This window comes from Polypterus senegalus, chromosome 7 (assembly GCF_016835505.1).
Source record: "Polypterus senegalus isolate Bchr_013 chromosome 7, ASM1683550v1, whole genome shotgun sequence".
NCBI classification, from domain to species: Eukaryota; Metazoa; Chordata; class Cladistia; order Polypteriformes; family Polypteridae; genus Polypterus; species Polypterus senegalus.
The window spans coordinates 166,632,531-166,656,456 of record NC_053160.1 but is presented as its reverse complement, the minus strand read 5'-3'; the positions used below and the strand labels follow the sequence as shown (position 1 = coordinate 166,656,456).

General features: G+C 39.6%; 2 protein-coding genes across 3 annotated transcripts in view; both read left to right on the top strand.

Annotated features, from left to right (window-relative positions):
* Positions 1-6,875: 6,875 nt before the first annotated feature.
* LOC120532976 (UDP-glucuronosyltransferase 2A1-like) lies at positions 6,876-9,205 on the top strand. Its single transcript, XM_039759536.1, has one exon. The coding sequence runs from the start codon at positions 7,047-7,049 to the stop codon at positions 7,875-7,877; it is 831 nt and encodes a 276-aa protein (XP_039615470.1). The 5' UTR covers positions 6,876-7,046; the 3' UTR covers positions 7,878-9,205.
* An 8,847-nt stretch (positions 9,206-18,052) lies between these two features.
* LOC120532975 (UDP-glucuronosyltransferase 2A1-like) overlaps positions 18,053-23,926 on the top strand; it is a 133,647-nt gene continuing 127,773 nt past the window's right edge. Inside the window, exon 1 of one of the 2 annotated variants that reach the window (XM_039759530.1) lies at positions 18,053-18,753. In XM_039759530.1, coding sequence (XP_039615464.1) covers positions 18,150-18,753 — 604 coding nt within the window. In that variant the 5' untranslated portion in view covers positions 18,053-18,149. Of the gene's footprint in view, positions 18,754-21,562; positions 22,290-23,926 lie in introns of those variants that run through there. The other variant, XM_039759531.1, reaches the window with a different exon arrangement.

Below are 23,926 nucleotides of genomic sequence, written 5' to 3'. Positions count from 1 at the left end.
CTTCAGTATGTCACAGTACATGTTGGCATTCATGGTTCCCCCAATGAACTGTAGCTCCCCAGTGCCAGCAGCACTCATGCAACTCCAAATCATGACACTCCCACCACCATGCTTGACTGTAGGCAAGACACACTTGTCTTTGTACTCCTCACCTGGTTGCCGCCACACATGCTTAACACCATCTGAACCAAATAAGTTTATCTTGGTCTCATCAGACCACAGGACATGGTTCCAGTAATCCATGTCCTTAGTCTGCTTGTCTTCAGCAACCTCTTTGTGGGCTTTCTTGTGCATCATCTTTAGAAGAGGCATCCTTCTGGGACGACAGCCATTCAGACCAATATGATGCAGTGTGTCTGAGCACTGACAGGCTGACCCCCCACCCCTTCAATCTCTGCAGCAATGCTGGCAGCACTCGATACGTCAATTTTCAAAAGACAACCTCTAGATATGATGCAGAGCATGTGCACTCAACTTCTTTGGTCGACCATGTTGATGCCTGTTCTGAGTGGAACCTGTCCTGTTAAAACGCTGTATGGTCTTGGCCACCATGCTGCAGCTCAGTTTCAGGGTGTTGGCAATCTTCTTATAGCCTAGGCCATCTTTATGTAGAGCAACAATTCTTTTTTTCAGATCTTCGGAGAGTTCTTTGCCATGAGGTGCCATGTTGACCTTCCAGTGACCAGTATGAGAGAGTGTGAGAGCGATAACACCAAATTTAACACACCTGCTCCCCATTCACACTTGCAACCTTGTAACAATAACGAGTCACATGACACCGGGGAGGGAGAATGGCTAATTGGGCACAATTTGGACATTTTTCACTTAGAGATGTACTCACTTTTGTTGCCAGCGGTTTAGACATTAATGGCTGTGTGTTGAGTTATTTTGAGGGGACAGCAAATTTACACTGTTATACAAGCTGTACACTGACTACTTTACATTGTATCAAAGTGTCACATCTTCAGTGTTGTCCCATGAAAAGTTATAATAAAATATTTACAAAAATGTGAGGGGTGTATCCACTTTTGTGAGATACTGTACATTAAAAAAGGTTTGTTAAAAACGTATCAATGTATGTGAAATTTGTTCTATTTTAATAATGGTTTGGGACAAGGGGGCAAACAATTTTGGATGTCTGGCCCAGACTAGAAATCCCATTCTTGTTCAAATAATGTGATTAATTTACCAGTAAAATCACAGAAAATTGCCTGCACTGCTTGAATTGGTTGACCAATTTTAATAATAATAATATTTTATCCCTGAGGGAAAATATGTCCTTTTGCCTTTTTTGTGGAGGTGTTGAATAATTAGACTCAACTTGTGACCTCTCCGATTCTTTAAATGAAGTTCTTTATAGCAAGTGCAATCGCTACAGGTTGTCCAGTAAGAACAATCAGAAAGAGGAGATGTCCAAATAATTATTTATTAAAATACAAATCCATGCCACTCATATCTTCAAAAGTTGTTTACACCAGGGTCAGATAGTGAAGATTATATAAATGATGTACTGAATGTGTGTGTGGGTGATTGTGTGTGGTTTCCTTAAAACAAATGACACAGAAATACTACTATAATAAATGCAAATAATAACTAAGAACATGACTGAATTAAATAATGCAAAGGCACGCGCATTTACTACAAAAGAGAATTTACATTAGCAGCTGAAAAGATTATTTTCAAGAAAATATCCGTATACCTTTTCAAGTTGTTTTAGAAGACATGTTGCGCTCCACTAATTATGAAACATATGCCAAATTTGAGAGAACAGCTGAACCACAGCCTCGATTGCTCCATTGTGTTTGCCGACCACTGTTCAACAAGAAGTTGATTATCCCAGCAAGAAACTGGCAGGATGTCGTCATAGATACCCGAGAAAGTGGAATATTGAATGTGCCACCCACCAGTGCAGCTGCATGCATCTCTCAGAATTTTATTGGGTCTTTCCACGTTTTCAGAGCCAAAACAAGTTAAGCACAGGTACGCGCAGTAATTTCACAGTGGGCTGGGTGAACGATTACGATACACAACCGATTGCAGTAAAAAAGAACTTCGTCCCAGCCAGAACAGCGCCCGGGCTTTGCACCGAACCAAAACACGAGTGCTCGAATTGAAATTGCGTCCGTAACACCAAAGCGCACTGGACAAAGGCGATCGATGCTTTTTCAATAGTTGTGGTAAGGAAACTGCTTCATAATCAGGGGCGGATCTACCGGGGTGGCACGGGGTGGCAATTGCCACCCTGAGAAAAAGCCTTGCCACCCCATTTGCCACCCCAGCACTAGTATCTCAGTGTTCTAAAAATAAAAGAGTTTCCTCGACCGATTTACAGCAGCAACGCTCTATTATGATGACATAAAAATAGCATATACCCGTAAATAATAGAACAAAATCGTCTTTCTATTAAAGCGTAGTCCGAACAAACGACTCTTATGAACTGCTTCGTTTTAGTGAATCAAAGACATTTAGTGCAACCAGCGGGATCATCACAGACAAATTCCGGCATTTTTAACAAACCGAAGCAGTTAATTTTGATATCTTCGCGTATATCAATGACTAACAGTTTAACTGTAAACTATTTTCAAAAGTATGTTGTTCAGTAGCTTGCATCTTCAAGTCCGAACCTTTGATAAGTGGCGTCACGTGACAACAACGCCGTGTCCAGTCCATCGATATGCTGGAGTTGAGAAACAAAACCAGGTACTGAATTACTTTCATACTTAACAAATGAATGTTTAATTAAACATGTCTTAGTGTTGCCTGAGGTAGATGCTTGCTAGTTATATGACAACTAAACAGCAAGTATGTCTAATCAGTTCTATTTAACGCTAACCTGTATTACCTTGTTAGCTAGTGCAGCAATCAAAATATTCCATAGGAGCACATGAATTTACTGAGTTATTGTATAGCTTAATGTTTTCATATGTATTCATTAGGGACGTGAAATTTTTCAGTGTAGTGTATGTTTAGAAAGCTATAAAGTCTAAACTTCATACTTGTTGCATCTCCCAGGATACTATGAAAAGAAAGGCTGACATCCAGAGTTTTTTTAAACCAAAAGAAAAGGAAAATCAGAATCAGATACTGTGGGAGTGGAAGGTGAAGATAAGATAGAAAAGGGTACAAAAGAAGTTGTGGAAGACAGAGGAGGTGATGGAGTGTTGGACGAAAGAAATATAGAAATGGATGACAAAGAGCTAGAAAGAAGTGAAGAAGCAGAAGATATCCAGCATGAAGTGAGTGAAGAGGTGGAAGAAAGATGGTTAAGAGAGGAAGAGAGCTCAGACATTGAAAGAGAGGAGAGAGAGCTTGAAACACCAGCACCCTGTTTGTCAGGTGTCCATGGTATGTTGTTCATTGTGCTTTTCAAATATTTCTTTACATAAATAAAAAATAAGCACAACCTATTTGATTTATTTAACCTATAATCATTTAAAGAACCATAGCTCAATGTATGTTTAACCTTGCTTATCGTGGTTACAGTCAGTGTTCTTTATTAGATATTGTTGAGATATATGCCTAAAAAAAACCTTTAGACAAAGGTTGCTGCAGTAGTAGCTGTACATGAATGATTAGGTGTTAAATGTTTCATACTGTAACATTTAAATATAAGTGATTTTTATTTTACTTTACTAGGTATATCAAAATTTAGGTCAGAAGGCCCAGCCAAAACTACATACCTTCCCAAAGAAGACCTTTCCAGGCGGAGTCCGGAGGAGCTTCCGTGCTGATTGGTACCAAACACATCCATGGCTTGAATACTCACAGTCTAGAGATGCCTGCTACTGTTTTGCATGTAGACATTTTCTCTTCCTGATGCTCCAAAGAGTGTTTTTACCTCCTTTGAGGGGTACAGTAATTGGAAGAAGGCTACGTTTAAAGATAGTGGGTTTTCTTCTCATGCCAAATCTGAGAACCATGTAAACGCAATGGTAGCATGGGCAGAGAACAAAAAAACGCAGGAAAAAAAAATACTTCGCTGTTGGGTGTCATGGATGAACATTACGAGAAAAAGGTAACAGAGAATCGAAAATACATCAAAACATTGGCCAAAATTCTTGTCCTAACTGCTTCTGAAAATCTAGCCCAGCGGGGTCACAGAGAGTCTCCAGACTCAGACAGACGAGGTGTTTTTCTGGCCATGCTAGATTTGTTGGGCAAACATGATCCCATTGTTAAAAAGAGACTTGAACAGCAAGCTAAAATGCTAAGTATACAAGTAAAACCATCCAGAATGAAATACTGTCTTGTCTGGCAGAAATGGTGAAAGAGGAAATCATGAAAGAAGTTAAAGAGAGTGTACAGTTTTCTGTGATCGTAGATGAGACTAAAGATGTTCAGAAAAAAGAGAAAATGTCAATTGTTCTGAGATACTATTACAATGGTCTGATTTACGAAAGCTTTCTAGAATTTCAAGAGGCAGAAAAGCTTGATGCTGCTGTGTTAACTGAGAAAATAATTGGCTGTTTGGAAAAGTATGGTTTGGAGTACAAGAAAAATCTTGTAGGTCAGGGGTACGATGGAGCTGCTGTAATGAGTGGGGCCCATTCAGGTGTCCAAGCGAGAATAAAAGCAGTGGCCAAGCATGCATTTTATGTGCATTGCAGTGCACACAGTCTCAACCTGGTCATAGTAGATGCCGTCAAAAATGTGCCAGACGCTGGGAATTTCTTTTCTTTGTTGGAAAGACTTTGTGTTCTTGTCTGGATCTTATATGTCCATCAAAAATGGCTTGAAGTACAGCGGAACATGTATGATGGTGTATCAAGGGAGCTCCAGCGACTCAGTGATACACGCTGGGCTTGCAGACATGTAGCATGTCGCAATGTCATGGATAGATTGCCTGCTATTTTGCAAGTGCTTGAAGAGCTCTTGGATGAGAACAATCCTCAAAGAGCCGTTGAAGCAAAAGGCATATTAGCCAAAATTGATGTCAGTTTTGTTGGATGTCTTGTGCTCTTTCGAAAGGTGTTGAGTGACTCTAATATTTTGTCTGAGATGCTCCAATCTAAATCTGTTGACCACTCTAAGGCTGTTGAACTCATTGACGCACTAAAAGAAACACTGACAAATTATCGCAGTGAGGCTTTTTTTGAAGACCTATGGTCAGAAATACTTAATACGTGTGAAAAGAGGCACATTTCAACAACATTTCACACCAAAAAGCGGTCAAAACAGATGGCTACAAAATTTCAAGATTCCATCGTTACTTCCACACTTGGACAGCATGGAGAACCAGACAGCAAGGAGACTTTTCGAGTCAAAGTGTTCTACCCAGTCTTGGACACCATGATTGGGGAAATGGAAAGACGTTTTTCAGATACCGATTGCAACATCATGAAAGGCATTCAGGCTTTAAATCCATCAAGCTGTAGTTTTTTAAGGGAGGAAGAGATTGTCTCTTTGGCTAATGCTTATGAGTCAAGTGTTGAAGATATTAAACGTGAGCTTCACCAGGTAGGGAGAGTCCCAGATAGACTTAAGATGAATGGAAAAGAAAGTCCTACTACTCTGATGGAGTTTGCTCATTTTCTGGAACCATATAAGCTTGTTTTCTTTGAGCTGTTCAGGTTGTGCAAAATAGCTGTAGTGTTACCAGTTAGCAGCGCAACATGTGAAAGGAGTTTTTCAGCTCTGAAGATAATCAAAAATGACCTAAGGTCTACAATGGCAAAGAGTAGATTGTCGAATTTGGCTATTCTCAGCATTGAATCAAAACGCACCAAGGCCTTGAATTTAGATGACTTTGTTAAAAGATTTGCTGAACAACATGGCAATCGTCGCATTCAGTTACAGTAGGTTCAGTTACTTGCATTCTTTAGATGTGAGTAGTAAATATGTCTGCAACTGTACACATATGCACCAAAGCTGTTTGTTGGATGGTTTAATAGACTGCTGGTCATAACCTTGTTACACCAAAATTTGTAATTTAGTTTTCGGTCCATCCAAATTTGTTGGTTTTGTTAAAAAAAGAAGAGATACTTGGATTTAAAGGGACTTTTGTTGCTTTACTTGCACTAAAATTATTGAATTTGTTTTTATGTCTCATCCAAGATATTTGAATACTTTAAAATGTCATTTTGTTGCTCTTGTTGCACTGAATACTGTGATTTATTTTATTCATTTTGAAGACATATGTTGGTGATTTAAATGTGGTTTCTGCATATTTATTATGTGTTTTTGACTTAACGATCCATTGAGATTTTGTATCAATGTGCAGTCTGCATTGTTTGTCATGCTTAGTAAATTAAACTTGGCATAGACTTTGCGTAAAACGCATAGGTTTGCGTAAAACACAATAAAGAGAAGTTAAATATACCGTACCATCTCATTTAATTTATCTGACTTTCCAATCCAGATATCAGATTCAAGTCAATCACAAATCAGCCTTTATTTCATTTTTATAGAACAATGTAAAATGTGCACCCTAGTGTATACACCGAATAAAGAATAGCATTCCTTGAATCCACAAAAACCATGCAAGGATGCTTGCTTCAGTGTTGCCACCCCTCATAATTTTAATGCTGCATTACACCACAATATGAAATGTGTACAATTACACCGGACATAAGACAAAAATCAAAGAAAATTAAGAGGTTCTCAGCAGCTTACTGTAAATTTTCGTCTGTCTAGACCAAAACTCTTGAAACAGTTTTACTTTTATTTTTTATCACCTAACAGTTTTTTTCTTAGCGCTAAGTTTCAACTAATGCATCAGTATACACTCATTTACAAAAAAAGGTTAATCACAGGACAGAGCGAGCATAGGAAGGCCCTTGAAACAGTGCTGTTGTGTTTTTTTGTTATGATAATCACCCCTCGTACGGTCTTCCTGTATCAAATGAGCAGGTGAGCCAGTCCTTACTGAGATTTGCAGGTCACCTGTTCATACCGCCTGCACAGTGTCCCCCGCCGTTCCCTTTGACGTTGTACGCAATGAGCTCGTGAAAACGTTACCAGAGTATGCTGAGAAATCTATTGGTCCAACCTGACACTCCGATCGTAAAACGGGAAGTACTGCATTAACTACTGGGGACGCTTTAGCAATGGGGCCTGCCGTGCGAATCTTATCCATTCTTTTCCTACAGTTGCTCGTGCCCAAGCCAACCGTGGCCGGAAATGTGCTGGTGTGGCCCACGGAACACAGCCACTGGATTAATATGAAAGTCATTTTAGAGGCGTTGGAAGGCAGAGGTCACAGCGTCACCCTGCTGCACTATTCTGCCTCGACGCACTTTCACGACACCGGCCGCTTCAAGACGGAGATCTTTAAGGTTTCGTTTTCATTGGAATCCAGTCTTAACATATTAAATGGCGGGGTGCACCTATTCGTGAACGAATCGCCTTCACTGTCTTCATTGCAATTTATTTTGAAGATGCGGGGCTTGATTAAGAAAAGAGTTGTGCTCAATAAGCAGGTGTGTGACGGGGTGCTCCGTAACGAGGAGCTGCTGGAAAGACTGCGTCAGTCGCACTTCGAGGTTCTTCTCTCGGACCCAATGTTCCCCTGCGCAGAATTATTGGCAGACAAACTTGGGATCCCATTTATCTACACACTCCGCTTCTCCTTCGGCAGCAGCATGGAGAGACTATGTGGACAGCTACCCGCTCCCCCCTCCTACGTGCCCGCTATCCCCAGCCAACATACGGACACAATGGATTTCCAGTTGCGCCTAAAGAACTTCATGTGTTACTTTGGTTATGACCTACTTTTTAACGAGTGGTCATTTTCAAATTGGGATTCATATTACCGCGAAATAACAGGTGAGTTTAAATGCATGGTGGTTGATGAAGTGCCGCTTTTCTTTCCACAGCCAGCCTCTCATTCTCAGAACCACATGGACCAGGTTGACTCTCTGGCGAGGGTGCAGCGTTGAAAAAGTGCGCTTCACAACAGGCCACACCTACGAGGAGGGGACCCCTAGTACTAGGAACGTCTCTGTATTTAGGGCGAATGGGCCATCTCTCAGCAGATTGAGCTGTTGTTCACAAATTAAATAAGCTAGGCGGTGAACTTCCCCTAATAAGACGGGAAAGAAAATAAACTCGTGTAAGAGCGGGTGTAGAGAGCCCGCCGTTCTCCTTACCAGAATTCGGCGTCGGTCCTTTTTGGCCTGTGGGCGACCTCGACCTAGATAGCGTATCAGACCGAGTCCTCGTATGTGTGGGAAGGTACAGAGAGAAGATCACCCCAGTTTGTGGACTACTTGCCAATTGTATTTTAATTTGTTTTATAACACAAAGGTAAAGATACAGCACGGAGCTACACAAGAACATTTCTGTCTCTTTTTTCACCAATTGCTCCTTATATTTGGCAGTCATTTTCAATTGTTATCGATGGTGACGGCTACCAAGTGCCGTTTGGTTGCCGTGATAAATGTGCTAACACACAGTGGACACGAGTCAGGCACCTCAGGTTTAAAACAAAGGATGCAGTAGCGAAGGGTCAAACTGAGCAGTATATTGACACAGCAGCCAAAATTGGAAAGTCTTAATTTTAAAGAGAGTCTGTCCCATCCGACGATTGTATCGCGGCATGAGAAAGAAAAAACTAAAAACTGAAAAATGATATTTTATATGACAGGCTAGAGACCGTCAATAATCAGGAATGTGCTGTCACAACTGATATTTGGAACGAATACTTTGAGAAAACCTCTTTTATACATGCTACCATCCATTATATTAATGAGAAGTACAATCTCGTGTCAAGCAAGTATGATTAAAACGAGCGAAAAACATTCGCGCTTTACTGTTTGAAAAACTTTAATGTCCGAGGAGCACACGCGACCGCTGCTTTGCGTGGTAACACCAGATTAAACTGTAGTGGCCACATTCTTAACACGATTCTCTCAGTATTTTAAACATACTGGACAACAAGGCAAGCTTACGAGGTCACGTAAAGAGCCTGTCGAGAGAAGATCTAGTGCTGAATTCAGTGATGCGGCAATTTACCGATTGGTCGCATCAACAATAGATACAACTGTGATCTCTTTTCTGAAACCGTTCAATGATGCGACATTTCTCAGCCAAAACCTTCAGTTTCTATATCTTTTATTTAAAAGGATCGCAAAGGCACAGGTACAAGAAGAGATTTTTAATAACTTGTAATAATCGCAACTGAATCCAATTGTACTAAATCAAAAGAGTGCAATGAAATTCACTGGCCAGCTGTTAGTAAAGCCCTCTTTCTTCACAGAGATTGCGAGTCGACGAGGAGATACCAATACGTTCACAGCGCTTTGCTTCTTTACAGTGACAGTGTGCTTGTGTAATGTGGTATGTTTTAAAGAAAATGACATTTGTCTGTGTTGCTTAGTGTGATGGGCTATAAATAAATGTTTTAAAGAAAATGAAAAATTCTGCTACATGTTATTGTTGATGGCTATCTACAGGACATAAATATGTGCATGTCTTGCAAAAGATTCGCCTGCTTTGATTAATATCTCATCCACTAACAATATGGTGATACTGAACTGCCTGCATCCTTTGAAAATGAATGGGTTCTGGGCACATTGGTTTCTAATCAGGTACTTCTCGATAGCTAAAAACAACAGTACTGTATTGTTGAACCAAAGTAAATGTGTTTACATAATTGTTCGACATAGGAAATTGGCATGCACCATTGTTTAAACTGATCATGTTGATCTATCTGGGGTGGGCTGGCGCCCGGCCCTTGGTTTGTTTCCTTCCTTGCGCCCAATGTTGGCTGGGATTGGCCCCAGCTGATCCCCGTGACCCTGTACAGTATTTAGGATATAACGGGTTGGATTATGGATGGATGGGTGTTGATCTATCCAGAGACTGAAGCATTTATATACTTCTGGGTTATTGACAGTAAAGTGGATCAGAGAAGTATGGTCTGAGACTCGTAACAGCTGCCTGCTTCCTTTATGCTTTTGACAGAATATCGCAGTGGCTACACCATAGCAACAGTGGCTTGTACCTGGCCCAGATTCACCTCGGCTTCAGGCCGGTAACACTTGTATTGAAAAGCAAAAAGTACTCTGAGAGAATGGGGAGTATTTGCTAGGCTACCAGTAATACAGCGACTAGAAAAGCGTATATTTTAAGCAAAACGTATGTGTGACGTGCGCGTATAGCAGTTACTAACATATAGATCGTATTTATTTCAATACAGAACAGTAAGCAGTTGCCTGCTCACAAAGCTTTAACAAGACATGTTGCTTACACTACTCGTTTGCTCCTTTCTGTGAAAAAGACTTGTGCTCAGAAAGTATTATTTAAGTCCCATCGGAAGATCTGTATTATAAACTGGTGTAGTAGAATCGTCGCAAAAAATGTAAATGACAGTTGGGCCAAAATGGGAAACCGAAAGCCACCTGCTTGTACAAGATCGTGTTAAACCGGCTTATCAATCATACACGATGAAGCAATGTGTTTCTGAAAAACCGTGGGTGGACGGTTGGGAAGGAGTACTGCAGGAGCGGGATTAAACAAATCAGTCCGCACGGATCTCTAGGGCACGGAGCACCACCGAAAAATAAAAAAAATACGTCCAAGTTTAAAACAAATAAAGTTATTTATCCTTAATCCGTGTCTTTATATACGCTTTGTGGAAAATATATGTAATTTTCAAAGAAAACAAAATAGTCTGAGATTCCGCCATTTTAAAAGAAGACAAGGTGTGTGAGCAACTATACAATATTATGTATTTATACTCCTCCAATGAAGTCACTATTATCACACAAGGAAACAAAAAACGCATCCTTAACTCAAGAAAAATAGAACCAAGAATTTGCGATAAAAGATATTGGGCAAGATATATATATTTTTTTTTACATTTATAGAAAACACAACTTTAGAACACAATTATTTTAGCAAAGGTATGTATACCATGTTTGTAAAGAAACAACTTCGACCTGAAAAATACCAAACTTATCCGATAACTGCTCGGAAAATAAATGTAATTGAAATGTAACAAATTACATAATTTATATAGTGTTCTAAATCAATTTAACATTGTGATATTTAGTCAATCTAATATTTTTAAACTTACATGTTAAGAAAACAATACGTTTTATTAACTTGCATATAACGGCTCTAGTTTTTGTCACTTCCTCGTTTTTTTGACTCAAAACTTGGTTTGGTGGCTCACCGTTTGTACAGTTTTGCTAGTGTGCCACAATGACTCATCCAGCAATACTCTTCCACTATACTAATATATTGGGAAAGCGTATCAGTAGGGTAGCCAAGGACTGAGGGCCAGGGAGATTAGGACAGGGCAGGTTTAGAACTTCACATAAAGGGATGAACAGCGGCGGAATAACAAATACGCATAGTAAGTTAATTTCTAGCTCAAGGTTAAAGTGCCGCAAATTAGCTTCTCCTTCAGAATATTTTAATTGAATTGTCCTCATTATCACAACTTGTATCTTCATTTGGTCACCTAAAATCACTTTAGTTTGTCCAATAAAAAAAATCGACACCAGAATATTAACAAATTGTGGAATGAACCTTCAATATGGGGCAGCATGGTGGCCCATGGTAGCGCGCTGCTGCCTTGTAGCAAGGAGACCAGGGTTCAAGTCCTGGTCCTCAATGTGTGGAGCTTGCATGTTATCCCCGTGTCTGTGTGGGTTTCCTCCAGGTGCTCCAATTTCCTCCCACAGTTCAAAAGCATGCAGTTTAGGTGAATTGTGGATCCTAAATGGGCCCATGAGTGTACTTGACCTGTAATGGACTGGCATAAGAAAAACATACAAAATATTTAAAGTACAGGGCCTAGAAAATGGATCTGCCCACATTTGCTTGGGAGGAGGGGGGTATCAGGTCAATCAGGAATATAAAATTATTGTCATCCAGCACTGTTCAATCTATAATAGAAAAACTGACATATATATGGCACAGCTATGTATTTGTACAGGTTTCAAAGGAAAATAATATTAGTCGGTAAAAATGGAAACACAAATTTGTCTCAGAGCAGGGATTGGTGCTTCATATGATTCTGACAAATAAAAACAAACTGGTTATGATTAAAGATCAAATAAATTACAGCAGCTACTTCCTATAGGCGATAGTATTATTGCTTCATTAGCACTCCTGAGACTGTGTTTTAGTGATTTTTGTTATCTCTCAAAGGTACAATTGCATTGTCTAGGAAAGGTTGAAATTTACTTTCTTCATTGGCTACTTTATAGAGATATCTTGGAGTTCATTCAAAACTGAAACTCAAGCAAAAATAAGTTATGGTCTGGAAATCCCACATAATAAACTCGCCAGAGTCATCCTATACAGCCTGAATGCAATATGAAAATAATTAAAATAAATAGGAAATGACATTAATATAAATACACATAAGAATATAAAGTGACATGACCTGATGTGCACAAGAACACTGCATGTTTTTGCCAGATGGGCCCTAAAGTTGTGTCGTTTCAGCCGTGCCATCCCACGCTAAGCACAAGGCCAGTGAACTCTTCTCTGCTCTTTCGCTTCTTGGCACAACCAAGAAATGTTAAACTTTTCTGTCAGCCAAGAACATCATTTTCAGTGGGCACTTTACCTTAAGCATTGCTTTGAGAAATACTACAACAGTTATAAACTATCAACAGAGCCTTAGAAAATGTGAAGTATTCACACATTGTTTTATTATCATTGACAAAACAGTTTCTTTTTTGGTTTAAAAAGCAATTGAATTTTTTTATTTCTATTGCCCCAAAAGTTTCTCTTTATTGAGCCTGACATTTTCCAACCATGTAATTTTTGGAAACTGTGAATTAGTGACATAACTGCTGCTTATTGACAGATGACTAAGATGCCAGGCATAAACTTATGGCTTTAAAGACTGCCAGCAGGGCTACTGTGCCCTCTAGGCAGTGCATAAAGGCTGCAAGATGTGCTTTTACTTTATAAAGCGTCATTCAATACAAGTGTTATATCTTAAGTATTTTCTGCAAATAATAACTGTGACCAGTGCTAAATTTGTAAGTTACAGAATGACCAGATTTGTTTGCCTATCTGCTGCAGAAAGGCAGGTGCATTGTGTGGGCTTGTGCATTTTTGATTATTTTGAGGTGGAGTAGAACAATAAAGAACCCTGTTCTGCTGGCCTTCTCAATGGCGTCATACCTCATTTGTTGTAGTCTGCAGTTTCGTGGGGGTTTGGATTCAGCACATATCATGAGTAGCTTTTTTCAGAACAGAGATTTATGGTAACAAAATATTACATTCTGAAATTTCTGAGCATTTGTGGACTATATGTTGGTCATTATACAATTTATTAGATATTATAAATAATATAGAGTGGAGACAATCCAAATTAAGTTAAACAGAATGTTATTCAAATACATCAGCAGAAGCTTTTTTCTGCTATTCAAAAAAGTCATTTTGAAATAATTATTGTATTATTTCACAATATTACTGTGTTATTAGGACTGTATTACAGTATAAGAATTCACTGAACAGAATTAGAAAAATGGATGAATAGATGATATTGTTAGCATTAGTCAATAAGAATAAATATAACTCATAAGATTATATTTTACATGAGCGTTAAAAGGCATAATTTGGTACATCACCAGTTTTCAGTTTCAAATGTATTGTCACATATGTGTAAATAAGGGATAAAAAGATCATTGACTGATTGACGATTACAACGTGACTGATTATAGGCAGCGCTGTTGCCTCTCACTTCCAGACTCCCAGGTTCAAATCCTTGCTACATCATTTTTTAATATCATTTACATTTTCTTCCCATATTTACATGAATTTAATGGAATTATAAGCAAGTTTCATTAAAGCGGGTCACATAACTGAGTTCATTTATTAACATTTGGGATTTCGTTATATCATTGGAAATGCATAAACAGGATTACGTGCACGGTACGTGGTGTACCACTGCCTCTATAATGAAGTGCGTATTTTTCCCCTCCTCTTTGTGCTTCAGTGATGTTACGGTTACTGCAGTAAAGTCAGCTTTCTGTCAGTCTGCCAATCTAAATTCGTATTGCAACATACTGTTAAAAAAGAAAGACATGAAGCACGTAATGTTCTTTCAAACTGGCCACTGCATTTGCATCTGTGGCCCTAGCTATTGTAATAAGTATCCTGGCCATTAGGGGGTCCATACTGCCTCTTATCTCGGTGTACCGTGCAGTGTGTGAAGGCACCTCAGTAACCGGTATTGCAAGGCGAGACATTAGCCCGTGGAGCGAGACTCTGTGCCGTAAGTGCGTGCCGGTGGTCAGCGTGTGCGTGTCACTTCCCTGCCACTGGCCCTGAAAATATAAACGTACACTATACTTAATACCCATACCCCAAAATCATTTTTCTAAAAGAACATCTCCAAGGACAATTAGAATAAAAATGAAAAAGGTGTGTAACAAAACATATACAAGGAATTATAATATGGTGGTCACTGCTGTTAATAACTATTAAAAAGGAACACTAGGCTGCTTTATTTAAACTCAGATTTTATTATTAGGAGACTCCTGTGACCCTGTAGTTAGGTTATAGCGGGTTGGATAATAAATGGATGAATAAATGTATATTATATAAGTTATTAGAGAGACAGTGATAATTAAGAGACACGGTTCACATTTCAAGGTGCACCTCCCAACATGCACGAGAACACGTATTATGGGATGTTAGCGGAGATGTAAGATTAATTTGTGTTTGTTTTTCCTTGTTTGTTATTTTCGGCAAGGAGTTATAATAATGGCAATAGCTAAGAATTTCTAATATACCAAATCAGTCACGAAGTGTGCGTTAATGACCAGAGGTGGGTTAATTTGCATTTGACTTGTAGGTTTGTTATACGTTAAGACGCAACGCTTTTTAAAGTGTACAGGTACTGTTTAGCATTTATTTGTGGAATGTGCCGTAGTGTTATTTACATGCAATAATAGTTTATGTTGTTACATTAATGTATTTTACTATAAGTTTATTGATACTGTTCACTGATAAACTTTATTGATTTGAATCTCATACTGCCGATAAGCTAGTGCCTAATTTGAGTTATACTGACATCTAGTGCACTTTTGTGTAATTTATCAATAAGTTGTACGTATTCTTTTTTTATTGTAGACCACACACACATATTATGCCTATTCATATGCAGGTGGATTGCTTCGAATAAATAAGTCAATTTCATTCTAAGCTGCTGTGTGGAATTCTCTGCATCATTTACCAGTGTCCTGACAGACACTCCGGTGTAAACACTTCAAGTCCTGAACTCATCACAGATACAATTATTCCTTTGCTACAAAACTATTGCTATTTATTTAAAGTATGCTGTGAAAACATGACAGGTAAAATGTGTTTGCTTAAAAATGTTATATGACAGAGATTTTTTTTTTCATTTTTGAATTCAGCACCCAAAAATGAAATAATCAAAACAATATTTTTTCAGCTATACCTGTGAAATTCAAATTAATGCCCTTAGTGTGAAGGCATTTGTTGGGCACGATTTTTATCCAGCACTCTTAAAGGTGGCTGCCAGAACCTTGGTGAACTGCTGTCCGTTAAAAATTGCCACATTTTACTTTTTACTAAGTAGTTCTTTTTTCAGGTCATTTTGTTTTTGGTTTGCATTTATAAGCCTTGGCACATAAAACATGCCTGATAAAAACATACCAACCTATGTGAAATTTGTTGTACTTTAGGAAATGTTTGGGGGAGGGGGGAAAACAATTTTTGGATCCAGGCGCAGGCTAGAAATCCCACTCCTCTGTCCTATCACCCGACATGGGTTTCAACTTGTAATGCCATGTGCAAATTGAAGTCATGCTTTAATTTATTCTCCTCTTTCCTTTTTTGCCGTTTGTTTTTTTTTTCTGCTTACACAACACATGTTCCCTGAAACGATTGGTACTGTGTCTTCATCTGTCACCCCTTGAATCCGATCCAGTGCAGGAACTTTTACTAGCCCTGTAGTGTACTGCAGGCATAGAAAGAGCAGGGCTAACTGGCACAGCAAGCAAGAAAAGGCTGAGTTAAGTCCTTAGTCATTGCATGGATCCTGTAGACTTATTAGCCAGGCCTGCCTAAATTGCCCTAGCCTGCGTATTTCTATGAAATGTATGGAGCTACACAGGCACAGCACCATAGTAACCGCGGTGTACGCCAGCAGATTCAGGCCGGAAGTGACATCACCGCGTGTCTAGACCAGCAGTTTAGTAATAAACGTTTATAGCTCGTCACAAATAAAATTGACATGCTAACCACACCATACCAACCCCTAACCTTAACTTCCCTCCAATAACTGGTGGTCTACAACTGCTGGCATGGACCTGCGGTGACTAATGGTGGTCTACCTCTGCAGCTGGATATTATGTGTCTATTGGCTAGCGAGGATCACTCTCAGGGCCACCGATTTGGCGCATAACCTAAGGGTCTATTGGTGTCGCAAGACGGGTCCTTTTCTTTTGTATTGGGTATATTTGGTCTCACGACTCTTTTATTGATTCGTTCCTATTGTTTGTTTTTGTTCTGTGTCGCCGTGGGATAAGGGTCGGAGGTTTGAATACCTTCCCACGACATGAGCCCTTGAGAATGGTTGGGTCTGGGCTATGAAACCCGATCCTGCTTGTAAAACACCTCCTGTCCTATCCCTTTTTGGCCTTGTGAAATTGCCATTTGAGAAGGATTTTATGAACTCCCGGGATTACTGAGGAAGAGTGTTAGTTTACTTTGGAGGTACGGTTCCACTTGCTAGAAACACGGTGATTAGAAATATTCATTTAAGGAAAAGCGCCACGCGTCGACGCCATAGACTAAACCTTAACGGATTGAAAGCGCAGCACCAATTGGATGCGCAACCCACCAGTGCAGCTGCAGGAGTCTTGTTTTATGGGCTTTTCTATGTGTTTAGAGCCCAAAGAAGTTAAGCACGGGAGCGCAGGGTTTTCACAGTGGGTTGGAGTGCATGATTACAATACACATAAACCCGCGTTACTTTGGATCCAGAAAAACAATTGGAGCGTGTACGTCCACAACAGAGAAAGAAGAGACGACAATCGTCGGCCCCCGCCCAATGCAGTGCGGAGCTCTAGAATCGAAATTGCGGCCGCTCGACCAAAACGCGCTGGACAAAGGCGATCGATACTTTTTCAGTAGTCGTAGTAATGAAACTCCTCCCTAGGAATGTTTTAATTTCCTACACATCACACATAACTGTCATTTCAATTCTGCATGAGTTGCGATTTTGCTACTGAATCGTTTTTCAGAAGCAGTTGAAGCGCGTTCTGTTATGTTTTCGCAGGCCAGTGACGCTCGTTGACGGGACAGTAACATAGGACAGTGCCACGCGCTCACGGGCCAGTGTGCACTACAGGTTAGAGATCGTAAACTCCAAACCGCACTGGGCTGGGGCTCAATATGCGGCCCCTAAAGGCACAGGACGCCGATTACAATATCCAAGGGTTCTAACAGTGCAAGCAAGTGCAGGTGCCGTTACAAAGCATAACCTTTTTTCTTGAATCCAGACACAATTACAAAATATGTAATGTCTGAAATTATACTGGACCTATGATAAAAATTAGCATACTGTACATTTTAGTTTGTTCAGACCAATGCATCCCCGATTTGTTTTTACTTGTATTTTTTCCACCTGCTAACAGTTTTTCTTAGTGCTACGCTTTAGCTACTGTAGCAGCTTGGTGATCGACGCTAGGTGGTAACACCCTGTGCGCAACAGGTGCACTTCTAAAACTACTTTACTATGTATACACTCGTGTGCAAAAAAAGACTAATCACAGGGCAAAGGGAGCATAGCAAGACCCTCGAAACAGTGCCATGCTGTTGTGTATTTTTTGTGACGATAATCCCCCCGTGTACAGTCTTACTGTATCACATGAGCACGTGAACCAGTGCTTACGGAGATTTGTTGGTCACCTGTTCATACCCCCTACGGAGTTTCCCCTGCAGTTTCCTTTGACGTTGCACACAATGAGCTCGTGAAAAAGGTTACCAGAGAGTGCTGAACAATCAGATCCAATCCCACGATTGGCCAGTCTGACACTCCGGTCATTAAACTGCAAGACAGTATTGCGTTAACTACAGGGAAAGCTTCGGTAATGGGAACCGCCGTGCGAATCTTATCCTTTCTTCTGCTACAGTTGTTGGTGACCGAGCCCGCCTTGCCTGGAAATGTGCTGGTGTGGCCCACGGATCACAGCCACTGGCTCAATATGAAAGTCATTTTGGAGGCGCTGAACAGCAGGGGCCATAATGTCACTCTGCTACTATATTCGGCATCGCCGCGGGTTAATTGCACGAGCCGCTTCAATACGGAGATCTTCCAAGTTCCTTTTTCACAGGAATCTTTGCCTAACCTATTTAACGAGATTTCGTATTTCTGGTTGAATGAATCGCCTTCGCTGTCAACACTGCAGTTCATTTTAAAGATGCGGGACTTGATTAAGAAAGGAGTTGTGTTCAGTAAGCAGATGTGTGACGGAGTGCTCCGTAACGAGGAGCTGCTGGAAAGACTGCGTCAGTCGCACTTCGAAGTTCTTCTCTCGGACCCAATGTTCCCCTGCGCAGAATTAGTGGCAGACAAACTTGGGATCCCCTTTATTTACACGCTCCGCTTCTCCTTTGGCAGCAGCATGGAGAGACTATGTGGACAGTTACCCGCTCCCTCCTCCTACGTGCCCGCTATCCCCAGCCAACACACGGACACAATGGATTTTCAGTTGCGCCTGAAGAACTTCATGTCATACTTGAGTTATGACCTACTTTTTAACGAGTGGTCATTTTCAAATTGGGATTCATATTACCGCGAAATAACAGGTGAGTTTAAATGCAGGGGTTGATGAAGTGCCGCTTTTCTTTCCACAGCCAGCCGCTCATTCTCAGAACCTCATGGACCAGGTTGACTTTCTTGCGCGGGTGCAGCATTGAAAAAAGGCGCTTCGAGCCATCAGGCAGGCTTGACTACCGATCACACCTCCGATATGTAGACACCCAGTACTAGGGGCGTCTCTGTATTTAGGGCAAATGGACCATCTCTCAGCAGATGGCGATGTTGTTGACAAATTAAATAAGCTAAGCGGTTAACGTCCCTTAACAGAGGAATAAAAATTAAACTCAAAAATGTTTAGATTGTGAATAGTTATTTTTAAATGTTTTAGTTTAAAATTATTTTTATCTGCATTTATGAAGACAGTAAAATATTATTAGAATATTTCCATCATGTCAAATGTACAAATGATGTATTTTTCAAGTCAAAGATATTTTTTAACAAACATGGTGTATATATATATATATATATATATATATATATATATATATATATATATATATATATGCATTAGCCATACAAAATTATGGTCTAAAGTTAAGTGTTCTCCATTAATTATTTAAAAATATATAGCCTGTCTTGGCGTTTTATAATGGAAGCCATGGGGCAGGGAGCACCATCGACAGTATATGTCATTTCAAACAAAGAAAATATATATTATGAGATCCAGCCATTTTAAAAGAAGCCAAGCTGTGTGTGAAACCTTGGCAGTCTTTCACCTCTCACCCAAACCCCCATGGTTGGCATCATTTCCTTTTGAAAGACCAAATCACATGAAACTTTTTTTGCCACATTCCAGGTACAGTATCATGATAATTTACTTCTGTATTTATGTTAGAACTCCTCCCACGAATTAGCTACTGTCACACAAGGAAGCAGAATATGCAATCTTACCTCAAGGAAAATAGTACCAGAAATATGGGATAAAAAGATTATTTCCAGATCCCTTTTGTCACAAACATATGTCGGTAGCACAGAAGGCATGTTTTCTTATATTGAAGCTGTTGGTAAGTTTTTAGGCTTTAATTTTCCAGTGGTGCTATGTGCCCCATAGCTTCCATTATAAAACTCCAGAGTGGGCAGGATATTTTTTTTTAATTCATAGAAAACACTTGACTTTAGAATACAATTCTGTGTGGCAAATGCATATACACCATGTTTGTGAAGAAACAACTTTGACTTGAAAAATTTTAAACTTATCTTTTAACTACAAAACAGAAAAGACTTTTAATTGAAATGTAACAAATTATACAATGTATTAATGCATACAATATTACTCTAAATCAATTTAACATTGAGATATTTAATATTTTTAAACATATATATTATGAAAACAACACATATTTCACTGACTTACAAATAACTTCTCTAGTTTTTGTCACTTTCTCATTTTTTTGTTTCACTTTTACTTAAAATATACAATCTTGTAGCTTGTTTGCATACTTACAGCTGTAAAAAGTAATATTCTCATAGCAGCATTAATATAATTTAGGGTCGCTGTAATCTAACCTGAGAGTGATAGGCACAGGGCAGCAATCAGCACTGAACAGACACCAGGCTATTGTGCGGTCTGCCCATGCACACCCTCACACTCACACTGGGCCAATCTGGAATCATCATTTGAGCTAATTTGCACATCTTTGGCATGAGAGGGGAGAACTACAAAGACAGTGACTGCCTTCAAATGCTGCATTCTGGAATCTTGAGCTGCTGCACCACAGTGCCATTGTTTAACTGCAAACATGTTCATTTGATTTGTACTTTTGTGTGTTCATTTTCTGCAGTATACTATGATTCATATGATTTTCATTTATTGATGTGGAAAATACAGTGCTCATAATAATGTAACATTCTTAAACCTGCTTAATCCAAGTAAGGGGCAGGGGGGCCGGATCCAGTTGCAGCGTTTTAACACAAGGCAAGAAACAGCCAAGGACAAAGTGCAAGGCTATCAAAGGGCTTGATCACCCATCCCACACTCCCATTCACATCAGAGCCAATTTGGGCCACCAGTTAACCTGTCAGAACATGTGTTTGGGGGTATGGCAGGAACACAGGGAGATTGTGCATACTCCACATAGACAATGACTGGGCACAAGATTCGTACCCAGTGGGCATTATTTTGATCTGTCTGTAATCTTCAGATTTAATAAGAAAAACTGCATACCAGGTTGCATTTAACCATAGATTTAATAATTCTGGAGTTATACCTTTAACCATAGATTTAATAATTCTGGAGTTATATTAAGCTAGAATACATACACACTCTAGGGGTGTGTGTTGAAAAGAGCTTTAATTAGTATTTTACCAGTTACTACAGGTGTCCGCCTCCTTTCCCTTTGACATTACACCCAAATGTGCTCGTACAGAGGTTGTCACTGAGAATTGATAAAAAAGTATAGATCACATGATCGCCCAGCCTAAACATAAACGACAGGAGAAGCTTTGAAAATGAAACCTGCTGCGCCAATCTTATCCTTTCTTTTGTTAAAGTTGTTCATAATCTGGCTGGAAATGTGCTGGTGTGTCTATAATCTTAAAATTTAATAAGAACAAGTACAAACCAGGTTATATGTATCATATTAAGCCAAAAACACAAATTATGTGGGACAATATCTGTTCAAAAGCAATGTAATTTTAATAGTATTTTTATCATTTACTACAGTACTGACCTGTAAGTTGTCCGCCACCGTTCCCTTTGATGTTTCACACAATACAAAGGTTACCAGAGTAAGAACAAGCAGTCGATTGGCCCAACCTGACACTCCGGTTGTAAAACGGAAGTACTGAGTTAACTACAAGGACGCTTTAGCAATGGGGCCTGCCGTGCGAATCGTTTCTTTTTTTTTTCTACAGTTGTTCGTGACCGAGCCCGTCCTGGCTGGAAATGTGCTGGTGTGGCCCACAGAACACAGCCACTGGCTTAATATGAAAGTCCTTTTGGAGGCGCTGGACAGCAGGGGTCACAGTGTCACACTGCTTCACTGTTCGGCGTCGCCTCACTTTAACGACACCGGCCGCTTCAAGGCAGAGATTTTCGAGGTTTCCTATTCACTGGAATCAAGTCTTAACCTAGTAAATGACGGGTTGCATATATTCATGAACGAATCGCCTTCGCTGTCTTCATTGCAATTTATTTTGAAGATACGGGAGTTTATTACGAAAACCGCGGAGCTCAATAAGCAGATGTGTGACGGAGTGCTCCGCAACGAGGAGCTGCTGGACAGACTGCGTCAGTCGCACTTCGACGTTCTTCTCTCGGACCCAATAATCCCGTGCGGAGAATTAGTGGCAGATAAACTTGGGATTCCCTTTATCTACACGATTCGGGTCTCCTTCGGATTAGAAAAACTATGCGGACAGTTGCCGGCTCCCCCGTCCTACGTGCCCAGTATCCCCGGGCTGTACACAGACACCATGGATTTTCAGATGCGCCTGATAAACTTCATGTCTTACTTGAGTCTGTACGTGTATTTTAAAGAGTGGTCATTTTCAAATTGGGATGCGTATTACCACGAAATCACAGGTAAGATCAAATGTTCAGCCTGATGTGGTGCCACTTTTCTTTCGCACAGTCGCTCATTCTCAAAACATGGATCAGGCTCACTGTATCAATCAAGTAAATGGTGTAACATGAAGGTCCTTTGGGAGATTTAGTATGTGAGTGTGCAATTTGGTGCACTTTAAAAACATTCTAATCGCATCATCAAAGAGTTTGTTATCACAGGCGTGTCCATTTCATATTTTTTAACTGTTAGTAATTTTCAAAAATATCAGTAATAACAATGCAGTTCAACTGTTAAAAATACAAGTGACCCACTGGTTCTTCAGAGCAATGTCATAGGGGAACCAAGTCTGGACTCCAAAAGGCCCATCCATATGAAGGTTCCAAAAAGAACCTTTGTTTATTTATAACAGATTTGTAAAATATCAATAAATTGTGATTTTAAAAGGATGCTTCTTCTGTGGTGGGCTGGCGCCCTGCCCGGGGTTTGTTTCCTGCCTTGCGCCCTGTGTTGGCTGGGATTTGTTCCAGCAGACCCCAGTGCCCCTGTGTTAGGATATAGCGGGTTGGATAATGGATGGACGGATGCTTCTTGCATTCATCCAGTAACACAGGCTTTCTTAATTCGGCTTTCAGTTTTCTTAATTCTCTGTTACTGTCCTGCCATTTAGCCTACCATACATTAAAGATTATTAGTTTGTTTTTCAACATATCAGGAAGTTTGCTTCAAAGCACAAAGAACCAAGTATATATGCAGAAAACACTTCAAAGAATGCAATGATGTGCTGCCAAACAATAACTCAATGAGAGACCAAACCCAATAAACATAAAAATGCCATTTAATAAACATTTTTAACAGTGTACGTGTATTAGTAGTGTACGTAAAAGCTTTTTTGATACCTTTTTACTGTATGAGCTAGCTGAAGTTGCCTTCATAAACAGCAGATTCCAGCTCAAGTGATGAAAAGATTCCTGTACTATTGTTAGTTGACAAATGTGAAGGGCCTGCGGCTAACTGGAGTTTACATTTATTAAAATACTCTTCAAACTTTTTTTTTTGTAATTTTAAATCAGTGGTGAAGTCTCAAGCTAAAACTGTTGACTGTATCCCACATTGATCAGCTACATGTATGTGTCATGTTTGAAGTTTGCATATAAAATGCAGTTTTAGAGAAATACTAATTTATTGTAATTTTTGGGTCAAGGATTCTTAAACTTTTTAAGCAACGTGGATTAAAAGTCACTTCTGGTGCCCCTAAGGGATTAAGCTTAATTAGTTTCATAGTATATCTACCCCAAACTGGGATCCAAGAAGTGTATTATTACCATAATGAGAGCGGAGCCATACATAGACAAATAATATAATTGACAAATTAATAAGTTTTTGTTTCCAAACAAGAATATTTCTCACATGAATTTTACTAAAAGAGAAAAGTGGACCACAAACATATTGTTAATAAAATATTTCTCATACAGAACAGGAAATAGATTTCTGAGGTATATCACTGACAGAGCTAAAGCTTAGTAAGATTTAGTAAAACTATGAGAAATTAAAACTTCTTTATAAGAGGAGGAGTGCAGTGCAAGGATAAGATGATTTTTTGATAGTTATTAATGCCTTGACTCATGGTGCTGGATATGAAAGAAGTAGTTAAAAA